The sequence below is a fragment of the Ambystoma mexicanum genome, chromosome 11 (assembly GCF_040938575.1).
Source record: "Ambystoma mexicanum isolate Mex_15411 chromosome 11, UKY_AmexF1_1, whole genome shotgun sequence".
NCBI lineage: Eukaryota > Metazoa > Chordata > Amphibia > Caudata > Ambystomatidae > Ambystoma > Ambystoma mexicanum.
The window spans coordinates 172032916-172055355 of NC_090934.1; the positions used below are offsets into that span (position 1 = coordinate 172032916).

At 43.9% G+C, this 22440-nt stretch overlaps 1 protein-coding gene across 1 annotated transcript in view; it reads left to right on the forward strand.

Moving 5' to 3' along the window:
• The window catches only part of LOC138503179 (glutathione S-transferase 3, mitochondrial-like), a 91948-nt gene that overhangs the window by 56403 nt on the left and 13105 nt on the right, over positions 1–22440 (forward strand). The window contains exons 2-3 of the mRNA XM_069622726.1: positions 8596–8718; positions 16058–16130. Coding sequence (XP_069478827.1) covers positions 8596–8718; positions 16058–16130 — 196 coding nt within the window. The remainder of the gene's footprint in view (positions 1–8595; positions 8719–16057; positions 16131–22440) is intronic.

Sequence of the window (22440 nt, forward strand, 5' to 3'; positions counted from 1 at the left end):
TAGGCCCAAGAAATTATTGCCTTTTGGCGATGCTAGATATTCCATCTAAGACTTTATTTCCCGCATATTACTGCAGGAACTTGGAGAATGGTCCACTAAGTACAAATCATTCCTTTTACAAGACTGGCTTTTGTAAAGGCTCCAATAACACCTTTAACTGTTTAACTTTGAATACCATCATCCAACAGGCATGGCTTATTCCCAAGTCAACGGTGTACGCAGCGTTTGACACTGTTGACAGGGCGAAACTTTGGAACAAACTTCTCGTAGGCGGAATACCGATGGGTCTTTTAAAAATAATTTGTCTACATGGCTACACTCGAGTAAAGGTCTGTATGGACCAAGCTGGTAGGACAACTGGTTGGATCGCAACCACAAAAGGCCTCAAACAGGGGTGCACATTGGCACCCATTTTATTTAATCTTTATCAGATTTGGGCGGTTCACTTCTTGGCCAGTAAGAGAACCCATCAAGACTGGGCGATAGAGCTGTGTCTTGGTTGGGTCACACTGATGACTTGGTTCTTTTGGATTCTACTCCTGGTGGCTTTCAGGCATCCTTGAATAAACTAGCCGATTTTGCTAACTTCAACTCTTTGGTAATAAAAATGATGGTCTTTCGTCCAAAGGGTGGAAAGGCGAGCGGCTTTAAATGGATGCTGGATGGGGCTTCAGTCAAAGCTGTTACAGTTTTTAAATACCTCCCTTTCCACTTGGAGGAAGGACTGAGTGGGTCCAAGCACCTTGATAATATCAAACTGAAGTCTGTGACAGTTGCCGATGCTATAAGTGCCTTCGTCTGAAGCGGTGGTGGCTACTAAATAAGCGCAATCCTACACCTTTACCGGGCGAAGATCGCCTGTTTTTTTTCTTATGGGGCAGAAACATGTGCTTTGGCACAGGTTAAAGAAATCACCAATTTAGAATCCATGATAATTAAGAGACTGCTAAGACTGCCCACTCGGACGTCCATTAAAATGCCTTACTTGGAGTTCAATATGACACATGTGAAGTTAAAATTGAGGAGTTTGCTCCTGATCCGGAAGGCACATAATGCTCCGGCGGATTCAATGCTGGCCATTTTGTATGCCGCTTTGAAATCTAAAATATAATTTTATGACCAGTCGCTGCTTAACTAAAATCTGGCTCGTAGCAAGCAGATGGCTCATTTTGGCACCAAGTGAAGCATTGGATTGGCCCATCAAGAAATATAAAAAAAACATATGGAGGCCATTGTCCTCACACAGTGCAATGAGCAATTAATGGTGGTCCTTGCTACACAGAACCATGCAGCACATTTTTATGAAATGCTACTTACACAAAAAAGGCGCAGAGATATATTTCTAGTTTTCTTATGGAAATTCCACTGTATGGGACTACCTAAAAGTCCAGTTAAACTGTAAGGATAAATGAAATAGCTGGGGCTTGGGTTAATATACCAAGAGATCACCAGCACTGCTGATTGTGTGGGGAGGAGTGTGTTAAAACAGCTAAACATCTCCTGATGGCCTGTGAAGCTCAGCTGCCCCTTAAGGTGAGTGCATTTGGAGCTGTGGACTTACAGGATTGGACAGATGTAGAGGATTCATGTCAAATGTTTGTGTGATGGAGTGCTGCAAGTGGGATTACTGTGGCAGGATTCTACACGTTTTGCAGTAGAGAAGAGTCTATAGAAAGACTCTTACCTTGGAAGCGGGCCTAAAGCTCAAAACCAGAACCTATGCCTCAATGCTCTGTCATGCTTGCAGGAATCATGGTTAACGGCACTTCCAATAATAGGTGGTTATGTGGTTTTAACTGTGGATGCTATTCAGGGAGCACGGGGTCGCCCAGTGCGGGTGAGGTGGGGGGGGTCTCCTGTGCGCTGTGAAAAATGGTGTTGACCAAAGAGGTCTAACATTGAAACAGACAGGAGGGATATCCAAGTAGTAAGGCTGGAGGGTGATTGCAGAACTTTGTCTAGTTTTTGCTATTATGCCTGCAACGTACTTTAATCCGAAATCTGTGGAGATTGAAAAAATGTTGAAAGCGCTCTCTGCTCTTGTGGCAAGTCTCTTAAAGGGATGGTCTAGTAAAAATGTTTATTTAAAAAAATAGATAGGCCACATAAAAAAAAAAATACTAGCATCCTCCGTTTTAAAACTTCCTATGTAAAATTTTGAGCTATTCAAGCTCAAAATTCGAAAAAAGCAAGCACAGGGGCGCAGCTATTTTGTGAAATGGAGGCCCTCCTGTGCTGGCTTTTGCTTTTGCGGCACTAATGAAGGAAAAGCCAGCCAGCTGTAGTAAACAAAGTCTACCGTCTAAGTTTTCCGGGCTGGAGGAGCCCGGAAAACTTAGAAATAAAACCGCAGCTTTAAAAACGTATTTATGTTTGTGGTCGCTTTTGAAGCGACCGCAAACATAAATACAACGTTATTGTGTTGGAAAACGCTGCGGTTTTTCTTTCCAAGTTCCTCAGGCTCCTCCGGCTCGGAGGAGCCTGAGAAACTTGGAAAGAAAAACCGCAGCGTTTTCCAACACAACCGCGTTGTCTGCCTGAATCTGCTTTACCATTTGGGGCTCTCGGGCTCCCGGGGAGCCCGAGAGCCCCAAATGGAAAAGCAGATTCAGGCAGACACAACGTGGCATTGCGGAAAACAACCGCGTTGTCTGCCTGAATCTGCTTTCCCATTTGGGGCTCTCGGGAGAGCCCCAAATGGGAAAGCAGATTCAGGCAGACAACGCAGCATTTAGCATTTCCCATTTGGGGCTCTCGGGCTCCCCATGGGGAGCCCGAGAGCCCCAAAGGGGAAATCGGCTGCAGGTAGAAACACTACGCGGCATGTAAACATAACCGCGTGTGTTTCTGCCTGCTGTGGCTTTCACTTTGGGTCTCCGGTGGGAGCACCGGAGACCCAAAGTGATAGCCACAGCAGGCAGAAACACACGCGGTTGTGTTGGAAAATGCTGCGGTTTTTCTTTCCAAGTTTCTCAGGCTCCTCTGAGCCGGAGGAGCCTGAGAAACTTGGAAAGAAAAACCGCAGCGTTTTCCAACACAATAACGTTGTAAAAGCTGCGGTTTTATTTCTAAGTTTTCCGGGCTCCTCCAGCCCGGAAAACTTAGAAAAAAAAACATAGCTAGCACTTACCGAGATTCAGCTGCAGCTTTCCTGCTCTGGTCTCCGGTCTGCGTCCTCCGAGTCCCGGCACTAATGAAGGGAAAGCCACCCAGCGGTAGACTTTGTTTACTACAGCTGGCTGGCTTTTCCTTCATTAGTGCCGCAAAAGCCAGCACAGGAGGGCCTCCATTTCACAAAATGGCTGCGCCCCTGTGCTTGCTTTTTCGAATTTTGAGCTTGAATAGCTCAAAATTTTACATAGGAAGTTTTAAAACGGAGGATGCTAGTATTTTTTTTTATGTGGCCTATCTATTTTTTAAATAAAATTTTTTACTAGACCATCCCTTTAAAGAGGATGCTGAGATGATTATATTTGGCGACTTAAATAGTGAATGTTTGGATCCCAAATGATACTAGGAAAAGAACAGGCTTGGGGGCATCCTTGATGGCTAGGAAAGGAGGGAGCCAAATAAGGGCAGAATTGAAAAGCTGGGGCCTAATCAGCCAATGGAACTCTAAGGGAAGACAACCCCTCTGAATTCACTTGGGTAAACGGCCTCTCTAGAACTAAACTATGTATTTTTATCCAAATCCCTGTTTTTGAAATGTGATATTGAAACCATTAAAATCTAGTGATCATCACAAGCTTGGTTTGACCATGAAGCAAAGTATTGATACCCAAAACACAAATTGCTGAGTGGTGGTACTGGCAAACCTAGGGAATCGCGCATTAGTTTGGAAGCCAGAACTATCGCATCGTTTTAACAATTGTATCTTTTACATGGGCTCAAATGAAGGTGATTTCTCTAACCCAGCCACTTACGATAGGGCAATTCAAAGGGCCCTGGGTAGTCTATAGCAGCTAAATGGGGGAAGTGGTGGTAACGCAAAAAAAGAACCAAGGCTCAAGGCATAAGTACAATATTCTGCTTGCTGAAAAAGAGAACTTAAAGGGCTGAGACAGCTAAGAAAACCTTCCTCTGATTACGAGGAAAAAGCTAGAATATTAAGATTTGAGTATAAAAATTGTGTAAAGGGTCATCGGTTTTTGCTTTTTATCAATGATGCAGAAGCAATGCTTCCTTTTGGAAATTGATTAAAGAACCATTACACCAATGCTCACTGCAAAGCCAGCCTGTTCCGTCGAGCGTGTGGGAGACTCATCTCTATGCTCTTTATCGCGTAAACGAGGGTTTGAACGTTATGTCTGCTCTTAATAGCAACTGAGTAGGTTAAGATTGATGTGCGAGAGATGAGAGCGGCTATTAAGAAAAGTAAAGCTTCAAATGCTCCGGGGCCGGATGGTTTGGAAAACGCCACACTTAAGTCGAACACAAACCTTTGGGCAGCCCTTTTGTACATCCTATTTTGTGAAATTGTAAAGACAAAACCCTCCCATCTTCCTAGAAGAAAGCTTAACTCGTAATCTACAAGAAGGCAGACGGGGCCATTCCCTCAAACTATCGCTCTCTCCCACCTTGATGCTTCCAGTAAAATCTTTGGGGTCGTTATTTTGGACCAACTGCAGGTGTGGCAAATAGGAATAACGTTATTGATAAATTTCAATCTCGTTTCTGACCGGTATTGACCACTATGCATAACTGCTTTGTAATCAATCTCCTGCAAATGCAAGTTAAACAGGAAAAAGGGTGCTCTATTGCGGTTTTTTGGACATCTGACCGGCATTTGACCGGGTAAACCGGCGACGCCTGTGAAAAAGGGGGATGGAATGCCCAAATGGCTTTGGTAGACATTCCGATTGAGGTGCACACCGACACCAAGGTAAGGGTGTGCTTGGACCAAAAACGAAACTACACAAGGTGGGTGTATAGTTGCTTTGGGCTGCGTCAAGGCTGTGTGCTTTCTCCATTCCTATACAGTTTATATACTTAGGATCTGGAAGAGATCTTTAAACAAATTAAAACATTTTTCCCCCAAGGCTAGGGAAGCTGCCAATAAATTAACTGGCATATATCGATATAATTTTAATCGATCTGATACCCATTGGCCTTCAAAGGGCGTTAACGGCGACCAACGGAATACTTTGCAGCACTGAATTTGCAACTGAATGGTAAAAAAAATCAAGCCTTCTAGTGCAAAAATAATTATAGTGCTAAATAAGTTTAAGTGATCTTTAACAAAGGAACCATTGGAAGTTGTCCAAACTTTTAAATACTAGGGGATTGACATTAGTTCAAAGAGATCGAAACAAAATGACTGTGATCGGAGGATTAAAAACACTAGATTGAACTCCCCTGAAGGTTTAGTATTTGATAGGTTTGGCAGGTTCTCAACTATTCCCATGATCAAATATAAAAAAATAGTTCCATGCCTGTTTGTATTGTGTGGAATCAGGTTTACTGCCAAGTATCTGAGGCAGAGTGGAGTCATTGGTGTGGAAAAGGTTACTCCTCCTTCCAAAGGGGACGCTGATGTCTTATCAGACATGAGGCAGGTTTGGCTTCGTTAAAAGCACGGGTTGATTTTGAAGCTGCTGCAACTATTAAGATCTTTTTTACTTCCACAACCTAATTGTGTATTCGCAGAGCTGTGCAGTGTTATTTTGTAACTCCTCTAGAGTTTTGACAGATTTGTTTCAAGCATGCACAAAACTATTGGCCGAATATGATCTTAACCTTGATAAACTGGTAGCGGTGTATGCTAACAAAAAGAATATTTTTTTCGAACTTGATTGGATTAGGAATAGAGAGTTAGCATTGGGGTATCATTTATTTTACAACTTTAGATATGAAATAAGAGCACGCAATGATATGGCTTTCTACATCCAAACATCGATCACGGAAGCATCGCTGTGAAATGTTACGTTTCAAATTAAACGTAATTCCTACTAGGAAGTCACGGGTTCAATACAAGGTATGTAGGCACTGCTCTCTACATATTGAAGCAAGTCGCCATCTTCTGTTAGAATGTTTGGCTTTGATTGAAACCCGTCTCAAGTATTTTTCAGCGCTTTGTTCCAGGGCTTGTGGCGCAGTATAAAAAACATATAGATGGATGTAGACTTGATTAACACAGAGTGGTTTGGGGCTAAGATTTGAATTAGTTGAGTTATCATTGGATATATCAATATTTTAAATGGTTGGAAATTGTATTGTGTGAAACTAAATGAGAGGTTTTTATATTCTTCTTTTATACTTTTGGTATGTAATATCTGATGATTTGTGTGTTCAATGATTTAATATGAATTGTAATGTAACCACGTTTCAAACAATGTTTTTAGTCTTTTATTTTTGCAAAGGTTTGTGTTTAACCAAATGCATATGAATACAAATTTGTGTGGTAATTTGGAGACCTATATCCATCACTTTGCAATGTTCTGGAGGAATTTCTTTTTTATTCTTTGTGATTAATGTTGAGTAATCTGTTATAAATTACTATAGCATCGTCCAAACGGATTTGGAGCTTGTTGATGAGCCAGTCGTGGCAGGGACGCCTTTCATGGAACTGTCTCTGCCCCAACCTTATGGGCCTTTCAGTGTGACCACCCTGTTAGGAAATTTAGCGTGGGGGTGGGATAACCCTGCTACAGAGATCGCTGTGTAACTTGCTAGTTCCAATCCTTTTGATAGGTGAGCTAATGCGAGCTAATGCATCTGCATCAGAGGTATGTGTTCAAGGTTTATATAACAGGTTTGAGTTGTAACAGAGCTGTCTTACCTTTTGACTTCTCAGAAGGACTGCTAAAAGTTCAAAGTTACAGAACCAACACCACATCGGAACTCATGAACCTGTAGTGGCATACCGTGCTTGTAAAACATCTGCATTGAAGCAAGTGTTGCATCTGCTGAGACAAACCTCTAATTCTTACATTCCCAGCTTTGCTCCCCAAAACAGGTTTGCACATATTTAAAAATGACCACCCGATTTTAAAGCTGAACTAGATATGTAGATGAAAATGTATTTTCAGCTTTGTTATATTATTGGTACGTGCCTCAAAATGTACACCTGCCAGTAGATTGTTTTTTTGGCGAGTAAGAAAGTGTGTGTGTGTATGTGGAGAATAGCGGGGGCAAGTGCCTTTTTATGCCTGCTTAGTAGCTTGCAACTTAAAATTTGTAACCATGGTTATGTTAAAAACACATATGAACAGGACTGGAAGAGCAACTCTGAGCGTAAGCAAAAGGGTGAAACAAGGTGGATGAAGGTCGGACAGACAGAACAGGGTTCCATGTCATTTTGCAGCAATTGGGTGGGCTCCAAACCACCCCTTCCCACAATCCCTTTTATAATTCAAAGTGCTTTCGAAGTAATTACCGTTGGAAAAACCACAGGATACCAACAACAGATAGCACTCTATTACAAGAACAGAAATGGAGACACCAAGCAGCAAAAGGAGGAAGAACAACCAAGAAAGTGAGTAAGGAAACCTGGCTAAATCTTACCAACACTAGCAAAGGAGTGAGCGGTAGAATTGGTGCAAAAGACAAATTGAGAAGCAGTACAGTAAGGAAACACAGATCAACAGCAGTGGGAAGGATAGAAATAGAATGGGCAAGTCAGGAGAAAGGCAGGCACATAAGAGGCAGTGGAAGAACGCTAATTCAAAGGAGTAGCGTCCACTACAGAGAAAATGAGAACACAGTACTGAAATGAGAAACAAGACGTTGGAGCAACTGAGGTAGCAAGACATAGGCGGGAAACGGCAATAATAGGTGCCGGGACTGGAGAGGCGGAGTGACCGAGCAGAGCAGCAGACGGCACACTTGATGATGAGAGGCAGAGCATCATAAAGTGAGAGACAGGAATCTGAGTAGCCAAGGAGAGGGAGAGCAATAACATAAATGGGATGTCAAGCGGGTAGTGCCAGGCAGCAACAATAGGAGCGAGTCAGAGAAGTGATGCCAGCAGAATGAGGGGCGTAAGTAGCTGGTATCTGCGAGTTTCAGTGGCATATAGTGTTGGAGGCCAGATAACTTTGACATTCTGCTATTTTGGCTCTAATATTTTTCCAACCGTATTAATTTTATGCACAAATTGTATGGATGCCTGATACCACTTGTGAAGGAGAAAACTCATTTTTATTCTGTTGAAAATGGACTTGCACTAGAATTCAAAAAATGGGGCGTAAAATAATCGCCCTCCAAAAACCTATGGAACACTGGTTAGACGTCTGTCACTGTAAGATGGGTGTCAAAAGCATCATACATAGTGTCACTCGTTAATTGTGAAATACTCCATGAACTACAATTTTGTGTTTTGTTGGAAGGTTTTTTTTCTGTTATTGAGCGCGATGTGTTTTAATGTGGCATTGGAACATCCCCTTTTTCAAGTCAAAACTAAGGCTCTTTAAAACCGTAATGCATTTGGCATAATGCAATGCACCTCATACGTTTTGAAGTTGGATTACCAGTCACTTTCCCCTTTTCGCAAAGCATAGTGCAACACATAGGGTTGGAGAAGACATTCTGAGAAACTATTGTGTTAATATTGTGAAACGCAGATATTTGAATTTGTTTTCTTTTTATGAATTACAGTACCCTAAAATGTACTCGGACAAGGATCAAATCTTCAACTGCATCCAACGAGCCCACCAGAACACCTTGGAGGTCTTCCCATCCTGGATCATTTTTCAGCTGATATCTGGCCTAGCTTTTCCAGTAAGTTAATAAAGCTATGATTGGGAAACCATTTATCAACATTCATCCTTCGGTATTATAATAAGCACGAAAGGGCTCATGCTAGCGCCGTTTCATGTTTGGTTTGTCTCTTCACTCCCATATTCTCTTTATTTTCCATGTATTATTAACCATCAACCCAACTTTGTACTTGGAGCCTTCAGCCCTATAGTAGGTCTGGCACGTGATGCTCTTTTGTTGTAGCAGACCCTTGTCTAGATGCACTACTTTGCTGACTGTTGCCTGCTGCATGTGACTCCCCCCCAACCCCCAGTTGTTTGTGGGTCAATGACGCCATAACAGCATTATATAACGGTATGCAACTTAAGGTGGACCACTCCATATTGTGCAGTATACTTGGTACCCATCTCCCTAACCTCGCCTTGTGGCCTTTCCCGTTTCATGAATCAGACATCCGCTTAACATTTGAATTGCCTTCAATATCTTCGTTTTCTTAAGCCAAGTATGGTGGGTTGTAAAGTTTGTGGCAGAACGTAGATTAAAAAAAAATATGAATGCAACCTTTTCATTGCCACAATTTTGAATTTTCTTTCTTCCTTTTTCTAAGAATATTTAAAAATCTGAAGTATCTTTAGCCAGTAACCACTTGTATTTGATTGGCACTACAGATGAACGGCAGGGCCTTTTTTTTATCAGCAATTTATATAAGATGCATGGTGTATTGTAAAACTCTGCCATGCATATTGTTCTCATACGAGCAGTCTCTTTGCAAATGTCCTAATGTGTCAAACTAAAAATGGCGATTTATTTTTAAAATCTGCTAATAGTTTCCTTGACCTTAGATATCAAAATGATGGTTCAATGTAGTTCCCAGAGATTAAATAAATGTTTGTGCCGTGTCCCTGGCCATATCCCAATCTCGGCCCTTCCCATGAAGTGCAGGGTGAACACCAGAGCTCTTTAAAGGTAACTCCTGGTCCTTTCCTGGAAACATCTGTGAAGGGCGCATGCGCAGTTAGTAAAGCATTGTCACAGCATGACATTGTTCGTGCTCCAGTCTGGTTTGTGTATTCCACCAGTGCTGAGGCGACCCTAGGGATACACTTACCAACATAAAGTTCATGTTGTGGGAACAAGCTTTTTAACCGTCGCTGCATTGTGTTATTTAAATACCTTTTGCATATAAATACGTGTCACAATAGCAAAATAAACATTTCCATGATTAAAAGCGAAACGGGGGTAAATAATCGATCTACAGCCAATAGGCAGCATTTTTTCGGTACACACCTGTTTATCATGGTCGCATAAAGGCACTACTTTTGAGCACAGTCCCCTTTGGTTTCTCCGTTCTTCCACACCTGCTTTGCAGTGGATATAACAAGAAGATCCTATGTTGTATGTGTGGTCGGGTGAATAAGTCCTCTCCTTATCACTGTAACGGATTCGGAGGCTCTGGGGGAGTCAGGAAAAGTTCTCTCGCAATGCCCCCACCCTGAAGCTCCGATCCACAGAGTTTATCGAGCAAGAATCGGAGGCCAAGCCTTTTCTGGAATTAACTCCCGCTTGACAATCGCAAAATGACCGGTCATTTGCCTTTTCGCCGCCACTTTCCTGTAGTTGGGTCTCTTTGCTGCTCCCAGATAAAAGTAATCCTTTTTGTTTTTTTGGCGCCATGTTGCCTATTGGTGTAAGCACACTCTATAAATTAGTTCACTCAAAATCATAAACAAAATAAAAAACCCACCGGGCTGCAACAACACGCCAATTCCATCGATTAAACTTTGCGAAGACCTTGGAGACCACTTCAAAAACAAAATAACCTCCATCCAACACACCATACAAAACAGATCAAGCGATCACAGCTCAAACCCCACAGACGCCGACGAGGAACACGCAAACAAGCTACGAAACTTCCCAGAAATATCAGTTGAGGCTTTCGTCAAACTGGTAAACCAAAGCAACAAATCAGGCTCACCTGAAGACCCTTGCCCCCCCCCCCACCCCCCCGGACGTATACAAGTACCATAGGAACCTCCTCAACCTCTCAATCTCAACAGGCAAAGTACCACAGGCCTTCAAATCAGTTTACATCAAGCCGCTACTCAAAGACACAACAGGAAACGTAGAGGAGTTATCCAACTATAGACCCATCTCCAACATACCCTACATAGCCAAACTGCTAGAAACGTACGTCTACCAAATAACCCAAGAATTCATAGAAGAGCATTGCCTACTAGACCAGGCACAAGTTGGTTTCAGACCTATGAGAGGAACAGAATCAGCTCTCCTCTCAATATGGGACGACCTAAAAGCAAACGCAGACTCGTACAACAGTACCGCCCTGATTCTCCTTGATCTGTCTGCAGCTTTCGACACTCAACCACGCCATCCTCATAAAGAGACTTGAAGGTCTAGGGATAACGGACACTGCCCTACTATGGATCAAATCCTTCCTAACAAACAGAACAGAAACAGTATGGATGAAACCTTTTAAATCCAAACCTAGAGACTCCACAAGCGGAGTACCACAAGGATCATCCTTCTCCCCGCTTCTATTCAACATCTACATGTACTTATTAAACTTATTTAAAAACACAGCCTCACATGCTATAACTACGCCGACAATACTCAAATAATTTTCAACATACAAGACACCCGAGAAGAAAACTAGAGAATTGCCTTTGTGACATATGAACCTCACCTCAGGCAAAACAGAGATCATGATTGTCTCAAAAAAGGGAGGACACTGTTACGCTCACTTGGTTCCCATGGGGGGGTCTATCGGAACTGGACTGCTAAGGTCTCCACCAACGTTATTCGTAGTGCAGAGACGGCTGACTGGACCGGCTCTCTTAGCTTCGTCTGCTTGATTCGTAAAAGTAGTTTCCTAAAAGCAGGAGGAGGGAATTAGCCACCCAGTGGATGTAAGGAAACACTCATTTAATTTGTTCCCTCTAAACACCTCCAATATTCCCCTTTTGTTGTCTCACCTTATTGTTTGTAATGATGAGCTCTCCATCCTGCACCGAGCGCAGGGGCGCGTAGAATCCCAGTTGCTTCACTGGTTTGAAGATTTTGGGCGAGTTCCAGACATGTTGGACTCCGTGGTAAATGGCAAGGAGCCGTAAGTATAATGTCTATAGGGTTCAACTGTCTGTTATTCACTTGTTTTTTTTTCCCCTTTGTTTTGCAGCTTGATCCGGGAAGAGTTCACCTGAAGTGCTGCAGGTTGCGCGTAGGTAAGAGTCTGTATTACCCAGCGTTGTCCGATAAAAGCAAGTAAATGTCTTTAACCAGTGTCCTTTCCTCCCACAGGTGCGGCGTTCAAGGTATGGAATGCCGATGAAAGATGTCAAGGAGCGGTAACTCTGGTGAGTATATTATGGTTGTTTTGATTGTCTTTGGCCCCCGGCTCACCTTGTTCTCTTTGTCCCTTCCAGGTGGCACGGATGCAGTGACGAAATGATGGCAGCAGTGCTGGACCGTGGAGATGCCAACTGGGAAGTATGGCGTGGCGCTACTGCTAGCGATGCAATGCTTTTATTTCTAAAGTCTTTTTTCCCAGTTCGGAAGTGCGGCAAATTCAGGAACAGATGAAGATTAAAAGGTAAGTTCTTGTTCTTATCTTCCTTTCTTCTAGGATGATGTCCAGGCTCGAGGCGGGCGTGGCAGAAGACTGGATGCTGTAGGCACGGTGAGCGTCACGCTGCAGAAGTGCAGAATAACGCGAAGCATGGGCTGCTGTTCGGGCGTGGTTTAAATAGCCTGCAAAGTAGTCCCAGGTAATAAGTTCCCAGAACCACACCCGAGTGAAAAATAGTCCCTGTAATAAAATAGTCCCATCCAGGCCTCACGTTGGCTTTTATTCATTTGCAGCATGGTCTGCAGGAGGTAAGTAATGTTTATGAGCCTGGTGCCTAAGGCGCCAGGACTGAACCCAGATAGCCCCCAGTCGGGGCTGCTGAGGTCTCAATAAATGTCTGGATGCCTGCACCCGAGGCTGCTGGGCTGGGTCCGGGTGCCCGGGGGTAGGCATCATGACAGAGACATCAACTACATCCCCTGGCCAAGAGAGCTCGGCATCACACCAGAACCATCATCAGCTGTAAAAAAAATAAATTAAAAAAAAACACCTAGGGGTCCTGATGGATAACAACCTCACTCTGGAGCCACAAGTAAACCCGGTAATCAAGAAATGTTTCTTCCTCCTGCGAGCAACAAAAAGGATCCTACCGTTCATGTCATTCGCCAACAAAACACTTACCATCATCTCTCTGATCATGTCCAGAGTAGACTATGCCATTAGCCTATACCTGGGCATGCCCGAACGACTTCTAAAAAAAAAATTGCAACGCATACAAAATGCAACAGCCAGACTCCTCCTCAAGCTACCCAGAAGAGAACACATCACACCCGTGCTAAAAATACTACACTGGCTACTGGCTCTACTAAAACGGCGAATAAAGTTCAAGTCCATGTGCATCACGCACAGAGCAATACACAAACAAGGCGCAGAATTCCTAAGCGACAAACTATGCCTACATCAACTGACTGGAACACTAAGATCAAGCACCGCCATCCGCCTGGAACCAAAACCCTACAACAGAAAGAAACTCAGAGGATCCTCTTTCTCTACCAGGCACCCAAAACCTGGAATGACCTACCTAAGAATATACGGAACGCAACAAACCACCTACCATTCAGGAAACTCCTCAAATCATGGCTCTTCACAGCGTAACCACAACAGAGAGGCACTAGAATGCCCAAACATTAAAACAACGATGAAAATAACTCCAACCTCGGCCACCCTCAAATTGGACAAACACTCAACCCAAAGAGCCAACCACTCGACAGAGCATAAGATATCATGGGAAAAGCCACTAAAGGAAGGCTCCAGAGACTGATCACATACTTAGACCCAGACGAAAGCCCTCAAGTGACTCGTTCACTCGTACGTACCAGACGAACCATATCCAGACCGGAAGACGCACTTAGATAGAATTGTGAATATTAGCATGGCCACACTTGGATAGAATTGTGAATATTAGCATGGCCACACTTGGATAGAATTGTGAATATTAGCCTGCATCGCATCTAGATAGGACTGTGAATGTTAGCATGTCCACACTTGGATAGAATTGTGGATATTAGCCAGCGTCGCATCTAGATGGGACTTTGAGTGTTAGCATGCCCGCACCTATGCGAAACCTGAAGACTAGCATATGCCACACTTAGAATTGTGATCACCAGCCTGCGTAGCACCCAGATAAAATTGTGAATGTTAGCATGCCCACATCTAGACGGATTTCTAAACACTAGCCTGCGCCGCATCTAGATGGATTGTGAATGTTGGCATGCCCACGCCTGGATGGAATTCTAAACATTGGCCTGCGCTGCATCTAGATAGGATTGTGAAGTGTCACACTTAGACAAAATTGTGAATGTTAGCATATTAAAGGTCAGGTAACTTACTAACCAATATAAGCTCAAACTCTGCATGCTTATCTCACTCAAACTCACACAACCATCTCTTGCACAACAAGCCGCATGCACTTCACAGCACTGCAACAACACATAAGCCGGAGCAACAGCACACGCAGACTGACACCGATCCAATACCCGCACCAAAGCTCAGCACCCGGTGTATACCGAGTTGAAGCTGCCAACAGAACACCACTCCTCTCACTATCCTACTCCCTCTTCACCTTACTAACCCATCCCACCTTATCGTTTACCGATCCGCCAGAGCGCCTGGGGACCAATTCCGTTGGTGACGGTGCGCGGTACAAATACCTTTTAACATTTAACACACTGCCTGCTCCTACCTTTCTCCCCTACATCTCTCCATGGAACGCCCACCCCACTATCCCTACTTCTTCTCTTTCCTTCTACCTTTGTTCATTACCCTATTGTAACCACTCCCTGGTGATCCCGTCAATGAGCACTTTGCTCCTTCACACGATCACAGTGCGCAGGCAGGTTGATGTATTTTCTTTCCTTCACTAGAATTCTGAAATCTGTGGAATAGTGACTCGCCCCGTGATTCTAAGCGATACTTTATTGTGGCGTCTCAGTGAACTGCGTAACAAAACTGCAGATTATGTGGGTGTATTTGTGAAAGTCCGATATTGCACAACTCTTGCATCAAATGTTTATACGGAGATGGCCATCTCTGCGAGCTCTCTCGCGCCTTCTCGTAGAAGCTCGTAGAGCCTGGTTAGCTTCACACCAAAACCTATCCGCAGCGACCTTTTTTGAGTGGCAGCGCCAGCTGTTTCCGTTAGAAGTACCTGCCCAACGTTAACTCTGTGTTTTGGGGGGCATTGGGGCAGCCCTGGGAGCTCTTTAAAGCAGAATGTCGGGTGTAATGGACAACAAGGTTCTAGTTTGTATCTCATGTTGCAGTTGGGTGCATGGCTATGTACGCAGTGCCCGCTTGTCTCCCTCCCCCAAACCCCCTCCCCAGGCAGTAGCTCCTCATTATGGAGCTATGTCCTATACCCACGAGCTGCTGCCAGCACATGCTCGTTAAATCTGTTTTTGTTCCCTGATCTGTAATGTATTCATGGGTAAAATCCTGCATTTCCCTGTAACTCTGGGAACCATGCATGGTAGAAATGTGGTTGCCTGTAGTTTAGTCGCAGGGTTGCTTTCATTCAAACCTTTCACAATCGGATGGCGCCACATTCGCACATTGCACGTTTTTTAACTCTTAAATGTGGATTACGCCTTTAATCCAGACATTTCAAGTCAACGTGTGTTATTTTCTCGTGGTCACTGCAGCTTGAGAGGCCTGCTGGGAGAGCCATGTGCAAATATTTCCATGTCTACATCGCTTGTTGCCCCTGCATGTGGGTACAATGTCCGACTGCGACACCCTGCACCGGGGTCTGACATGGGGATGGTCTGTACACTCAACCCTATAGTACAGCCAATTCTGAGCTGTCTGGAATTGATACAAGGACACCACCAACCAGTGAAGCCCACAAAGCCACTGATGCAAGGCAACTAGCCTACCGAAAACCATACGCATAGGTGACCACTACCCGTGCGTACTTGAGATGCCTTGAGGGCACCAACAATACTCGTCATAGATAAAATGCTAAACCAGCAGGACAAAAGCAAAACGTTAGTGGAGATGCCTGTGGTCCACAATTTAGAACATTGTTTTTACGCTGCGATTTTAGATATTTTGTACCGGTTTTGTAAGTCCTAAGGGTGGGGTCTTGGCACTTCTGCAATGAAAATAACCGGATATCTGGTAAGCCTAAGGAGTACATCACTTGTTCAAAATGGCAAACTGAACTGGGTTACTGTTGCATCTTAATACTGTTGCATGTTTTATTTATTTCTTCTGCAGATTCCTGCCTCTGTCCTTGGAGCCATTTGGGTAACAAGTCGGTTCTCTTACGCGTGGGGATACTATACTGGAGGTATGACATCCTACAGATGACTGCACAGTAGCACTGTTTGCCAAGTACATCTGCAGCACTGCATGTAATTCAGGTTCTAAAATACTGCATGTGGTTGTGGTGTGTAACGTCCATTAGCACCCTGCAATAGGCTGCTGCCCAATCAAGATTTTGAGTGTCTCGAGCGCCTTGGTTAGCCAGCAGCCCCTTCCCTTCCCTGCAACTTGTACAAGAGTGCTAATGGGCTATTTAAAATAAATAAATGTACTTTGCGGTGCGTCCTGGATCCGTGCAGTTCTGATCTCTTCAAAGTCCGTTTTTAATGCTGATGGTGTCTGTCGTCAACATTGAACCTGGACGTGGAGCACAGCAGCACTGCGTGGCGCCGGGCTGCGCTGGAAAGGTAAGTTTCTTTTTAATTTCAATTGAGAGAAAGACACCATTAGCACCTGTGTAGGGAACTACACGGGTACTAATGGCGATATTAACCGAGGCGGCGGGTGGACCCTGCTGGTAACGACTCCATCGCCCACATTAAATATAATTGCGATACTGCGCTTCTAGTATGAGCAGGAGCCGGTATTAACCAATGGTACACTTTTCAGCCACAGTGTCATCATCACGCCTGCATCCAAACGTTGAGAGTAAGGCCACTGGTCAGTTTGTTCAGAAAGCAGTCTTTACCTACCAGTGCAGGCGTCCATCTGAAGCTGTCTAGATAAGCAACTGACTGGGAAAGAACCAAAGTGATGAAGGGGGTGAAGGCCCTGGACTTTCAGCTACCATTGTCTTTCATGACCTTGGCCATCACATTAGTGCTTTTCCCTGCCCTATGTGCCAGTCTCCCAGAACAGCGTCCCATGCGTCAGGTAAGGGGCAATAACAGGAGTTATTGGCTTACTGTGTCTTCAGGAAGGCTACTATAACAGTGAAAGTAAACTGCAGAAATCAAAAACGATATGCTTTCAAAAATATATGCACTAGTTGAAATGTTATGGTTTAGTGACCAAGTTCCATTGCTATGACCTTGTACCAATGTAGGTTTGCATGCAACGTCCGAATCGCAGGGCTCTTGATGTCAGTGTACATTTGTGTTGGTGGGTGTGTGATTTATAATAGTGGGTGCGGTCTGTGAAGGGCTTCAATGGTGTCCTGGCCTTTTGGAAGCTGCATCATGTGGTATTACATCTAATGCATGCGAATTTGGAAACTGAGAGGTTATCCACAACTATGTGTTTGGTGTTCTTTAATAAATGCATAGGGTTGAAGTTTAACACGATTACAGGAACTAACCAAGCAGTGTCGACAGTGGCGCTGCTTTTAATGCATGAACAGTTGTCTACTGAGCTGCCTGTGTGTTTAAGGTTGCGGTACTGGATTATCCTCCCCTTTGTGTGAGAGGTTTTATAGAAAAGAGGAGTGTTCTGGTCATTCCTGTGGGATTCTCTCTCCTCATCCACACTGTAGACCGCAAGGTGCAGGTTCCAAGCATCCAAACATTAAAGTGCTATTATTGGGGGAGCATCAATAATTTCTCTGCAATCCGTGATCTGCCCAGGCTTTACAGAAGGCACAGCCTTTTCCAGTTTTGAACTGCACTGACCCGAGCTATGATGGTGGGTAAATATGCCACTCTTAACAGACCCGAATTTAGTAGGGCAGGTCTCGCTTCTTGAGGCCTGCATAGTAGGAGGATTGAGACTGGACCGGTCACACTTAAGATCCCACATAACCATTAAAAAAAAAAGAACTCTAACCAATAGAGAAGTTGCCGTAATTGTGATAATTTGAGTTGGATGAAGGTTTTGCATAATTAAGAAGATGACTCAGCAGAATTAAAATGTTGTGTCCCTCTTCAGGCTCTGTGAACTCTCAAATGGTCAAGTGGCCCATGTAATTCATTATGTACTTGGGCTGCAAGTTTAAGTTCCAGGTGAGCAAACAGGGAAAGCCCTTGATAACCATTGGTTTTCCCACGAGCAAAGGTGCAACGATGAAGTGAAAACTCAACCGATCACTTCCCACTACTTGCTATGTTTCCAATTCCATATAAACGACCCTACACAGTAGAAAACTAAATTGTGTACATTACCAGCCCCTTAAATAGGGCAGGCGAAATGTCATGTTCCAGATTTGAGTCTTCCATTCAATGCGCATTTAACGTGCCCAGATCAGAAGCACAGGACAAAATAAGGGTTCTTGCGATTCCGTTCTTGGGTGTAATAGCATTTCGTGTCGAAACCATTCCAGAGGTTTGACCATGAACAAATTGCTTGTCTTAACTGGCTGTACAAAAAGCCTTTAGAAAAATGATTTTGAAGTGGTCTTCAGAATGTAAAATTTTAGCCTTGTACACTGCCCTTACGCATTCCTGCATTGGCATAAATTACACAGCTATCTTGACCACTGAAGGGTTTCTGCGCTGCTTTTACGGCAAGTTCTTAGTAGTTTAGACATTTGCCTAGTGCACCAACCTGGAGCAAGATGTGAAATAAATGGAAGAAAGGTGAGCTTGTTGGTTGATCAGGTTTTCAAAGTGATTTTGGAGCCGCACAAGGGATTACACAATATTGTTTAGGTTTTTAAGTGAACCAAATCTACAGTCGATGGAGGAGCCCAAAGTAATATCCAGTGTCCCCTGATTAAAATATGACGGGAGGTGGCATCTTAAGGCGGCAACATCTTTTAGCCAGGTCTGTTTTTGGTTCTCTAAAACTATACACTGTGCTGGTCAAATGTACGGTTCCATGGGTAAACTTTAGTGTGCCCCAGCGCTTGTGTCTGTGCTGCACAGTGCAGTGTATGGTTTAATTATGTCAATGATGTCACCCTATGGTTGATCATGGGTGCCTAATGCATTGGCTAGGACAAGTGAGGTGGGGTATTATTTAAACCTTTTTTTTAAACAATAATGAACAGAATATTGCAATTGTTTATTTATGCTAAACATTGTGCTTGTCTCCATGCCACTGCACTAAGACTGGCGGGAGGCCTGGACCTGTAAGGTTCTGGAGGTGAACCAGGCAACCAGTCAGCAAAAAAATTGAGTAAGGGAGGAGGAGGGTGGAGAAAAAGAGGGGAGGTTAGCAGGCTAGAAGGAGAGAGGAGGAAGAGGAGAGGATGGTTTTGAGGAGTTTCCAGAACATAAGGTGCTCCGGCTCAAGACAGAGAGGCAGGGAGGCTGTTCAGAGGATGGCACCTGCAGAGGATAAAGATCTACCCCGAAATCTGTTTGTGGAAGCGGTTCACCCGCAGAGAGTTGAGAATGAGCAGAGGACTCTAGAGGGAGAGTATTTATGAAGCGAGCGTTGTAGATAGTGCAGGGACCCGGACCCAGAAAGCCTTGTGGATTATGCAGAGGGTCTTGAACTTGAACCTTGCAGCCACAGGGAGCCAGTGGAGGGATTTAAGCGCCGGAGAGATGCAGTCGCTGTGCTTGAGGCTAAGTATGAATCTTGCAGTTCTGTTCTGGATGAGTTGTAGGGGATGGAGAGTAGAAATAGGAAGATTGAGAAAGAGGTTGTTATAGTCCAGCCTGGAGAGAACCAGGGCTCTCGAGGTGGTGAGCCTCTAAGGGAAAATGAGGAATGGTAGAACACCTCTGAGGTGCAGATGGTAGTGGGACTTTTTTGGAGATGTCTGAGATTTGCGTAGAGAAGGAGAGTGGAGTCGAAGATGACTCAAGATGTTTTGCCTCATTGGTAGGCGAGGGTGCAGGGCCAAGGGAGGCTAGCCAGTGTGAAAGTGGGAGCAGGGGTCCCAATGAGGACAACTTGTTTTACTGGCGTTCAGGCAGGGATCGTTAGCAGCACACCACTACTGAATTGTGGCTAGACAGTCGGGGATGAGCGAGTGGGGGAGGAGGAGGCTGAGAAGAAAGTTGAGGGTAGCCTAAAGGAGAGCTGCATGTCGTCCGTGTAACACTGAAAGTTAGAGGTAAAGGTAGAGATCCTGTGGGCCATGTAGATACTGAAGAACCAGGGGGAAAAGTTAGATACCTGGGGGAGACCACAAGTAGAGAGAGTGATGGAGGAGAGAAAGGACCCAAGTTCCACCTGGGAGAGCTGGTCATAGAGGAAGGAGGCGAGCCAAGCCAGGGCCTGATCTGTGATACGCAAGGTATACGCAAGGTATACGCAAGGTATCACAGAAGCGGTGATCAGGATGTTTTGGTTTACCGTATCGAAACCAGAAGAGAGGTTAAGAATAATGAGGACAGACGGAAGATTTCGAGTCATTTGAGAGCAGGTCTTCACGGGTGTTCAGAGAGCAGTTTCTGTGCCTTTGGACGCTGTAAAGCCAGACTGATGGTCATATAGACAACCAATAGATTCAGTTGGCGGGTTAGTTGGGTGATGGCCAGCTTCTCCAGGAGTTTTCCCAGGAAAGGGGTGATGGATATCGGGCGAATATTCATTAATTTCATACATTACTTTTCTTGTAGAGGGACACCCAGTTTTCTGACGTCAATAATAATTCTGTAATAATTTAATACATATTCATGTCTAACTATGCATCATAGTGATAGCCACACCTCTCACATATCCATTTATTGCTGTAGTAGCGCCGCACATAAGAGTATGGAAGCCATATATCAGATGTCCTTGATCTAATTGGCAGTGTTTGTACGTAGGTTTCAGCGACTGGCATTACCTGAGGGTTTATTTAGCCTTGTCTGTGATGCGGATGCCCCCTCCCCCCATTTCGCAACGTCACCACATTGCCTCGCCAAGTGCATGCAATATTCATGAGCTGCCTGGCAGTGATCACAGGCATGGGGAACAGCTGGGTAATATTTATGGAGCTTTTTGGGGAGTGATCAATCTGGTGCAGAAACTTGAAATGAATGTTGGAACCTTGCATTGCGTGAAATTTGTTTGGTCTACGTGCACACGTAGGTCAGTTCATCCTCCGCAATCCCCTCCCCAGTTGCCTTTTCCCCACGCTCCTATCACCAGCTCAGCTGACTCGTGCAGCACGTTATTAGCTTTGTGTGTAGCATTGAAACGAGTCTGCCAATCCCTTGTGTGCACCATGGAGTACTGTCAACACTGCAGGTTGCTTGGGAAACAATGGAAAGATGCATTGCCTATGTTCTCAATGTAGTTGTTTTGTGATGTACTGCGCTTACAGTTCTGTCTAATCTTCTCTGTAATTTAGGAACAACCTCAGTTCTTATTTAACCATATTATTAATTGGAAGAAGAATGCAAAAAAAGACAGGAGTTTAGACTACTTAAAAATATGTTTAGTGTTATAAATTGGTTTGAAAGAAATATACAAAGCAGTGTTAGTTGTTCACTTCCGTTGCAAGTGAATATTTGAAACGGGTGTAGGCCTGATTGTACCACCGTCGATTCACGAGCTTCCTCTGGGCCTAAAATACTTGTTTAGATGTCACCACATCACGATGGTCGAGTTTGTAGGAGAATACCATGATTTGGCCACTTTGATCAGAGAGAAAGAAACGCAAAATAAAATAACTTTGTTAATGGAGAAGTAACATATTTAAAAGAACATTGTATTTCTTGTGATGGTCCTATCTGGTATACTTTTTTTTTTTTTAGAATCGACTTTCGTATAGGCTGTGTACTGAGCATGTGCTACTAAATAAATATGGACTTCCTCAACTTCTAGACCGATTTGTTATTGTATGCAACAAATTAATTTAGCAATGCTAGTATTCCTTTCTGTGGGGGTTGAATACATACTGTGGCCCAAATCCTTCCAGAACAGTTCACTTTGTTCTTACTGAAAATGTCGATGGTATTTCTCATCTGTGCTCTCTGTAATTCATGACGTTTGGGATTTTTATGTTTGCTATTTTCTGTATACTTCTAGTTCTGCATAAGACTTGACGCTACAAATCCGAATCTAACCTTTATTGTTGAAATGGGACCGTTCTTGTAAACTAGGCATTATTTGTTGATTTTCAGTTCTTTCAAATGTCTTACCATTCTTGTTACTGATATTCAACCTGCAAGGACGTCGTGTTGGCTTAAAATGATTGTTTTATTCCAATTGTTTTTGGGTCCTAATTCTTTTATAATTAAAAGTGGGATTGTTAGCCTGCATGTAATGCCCTTTTTAATTTAAACTCTTTGACTTTGACAATATTGGGCCGGTAATTGCATTTGTGAACTGCATTATCTTCTATGGAGACTCCAAGTTAAGAATAGTAGGTTGTCACTTAAAAGACTGAATTAAAGGTACTGTTGTGAAATGATTGTATATTGGTGCCGTTGTGGACTCAAGGCTTTTGATGATTGGGAAGGAAAGGGTACCCTACTTCCCCAAGGAACCTGCTAGTTCCTTATCTTGCTTCACTGTTC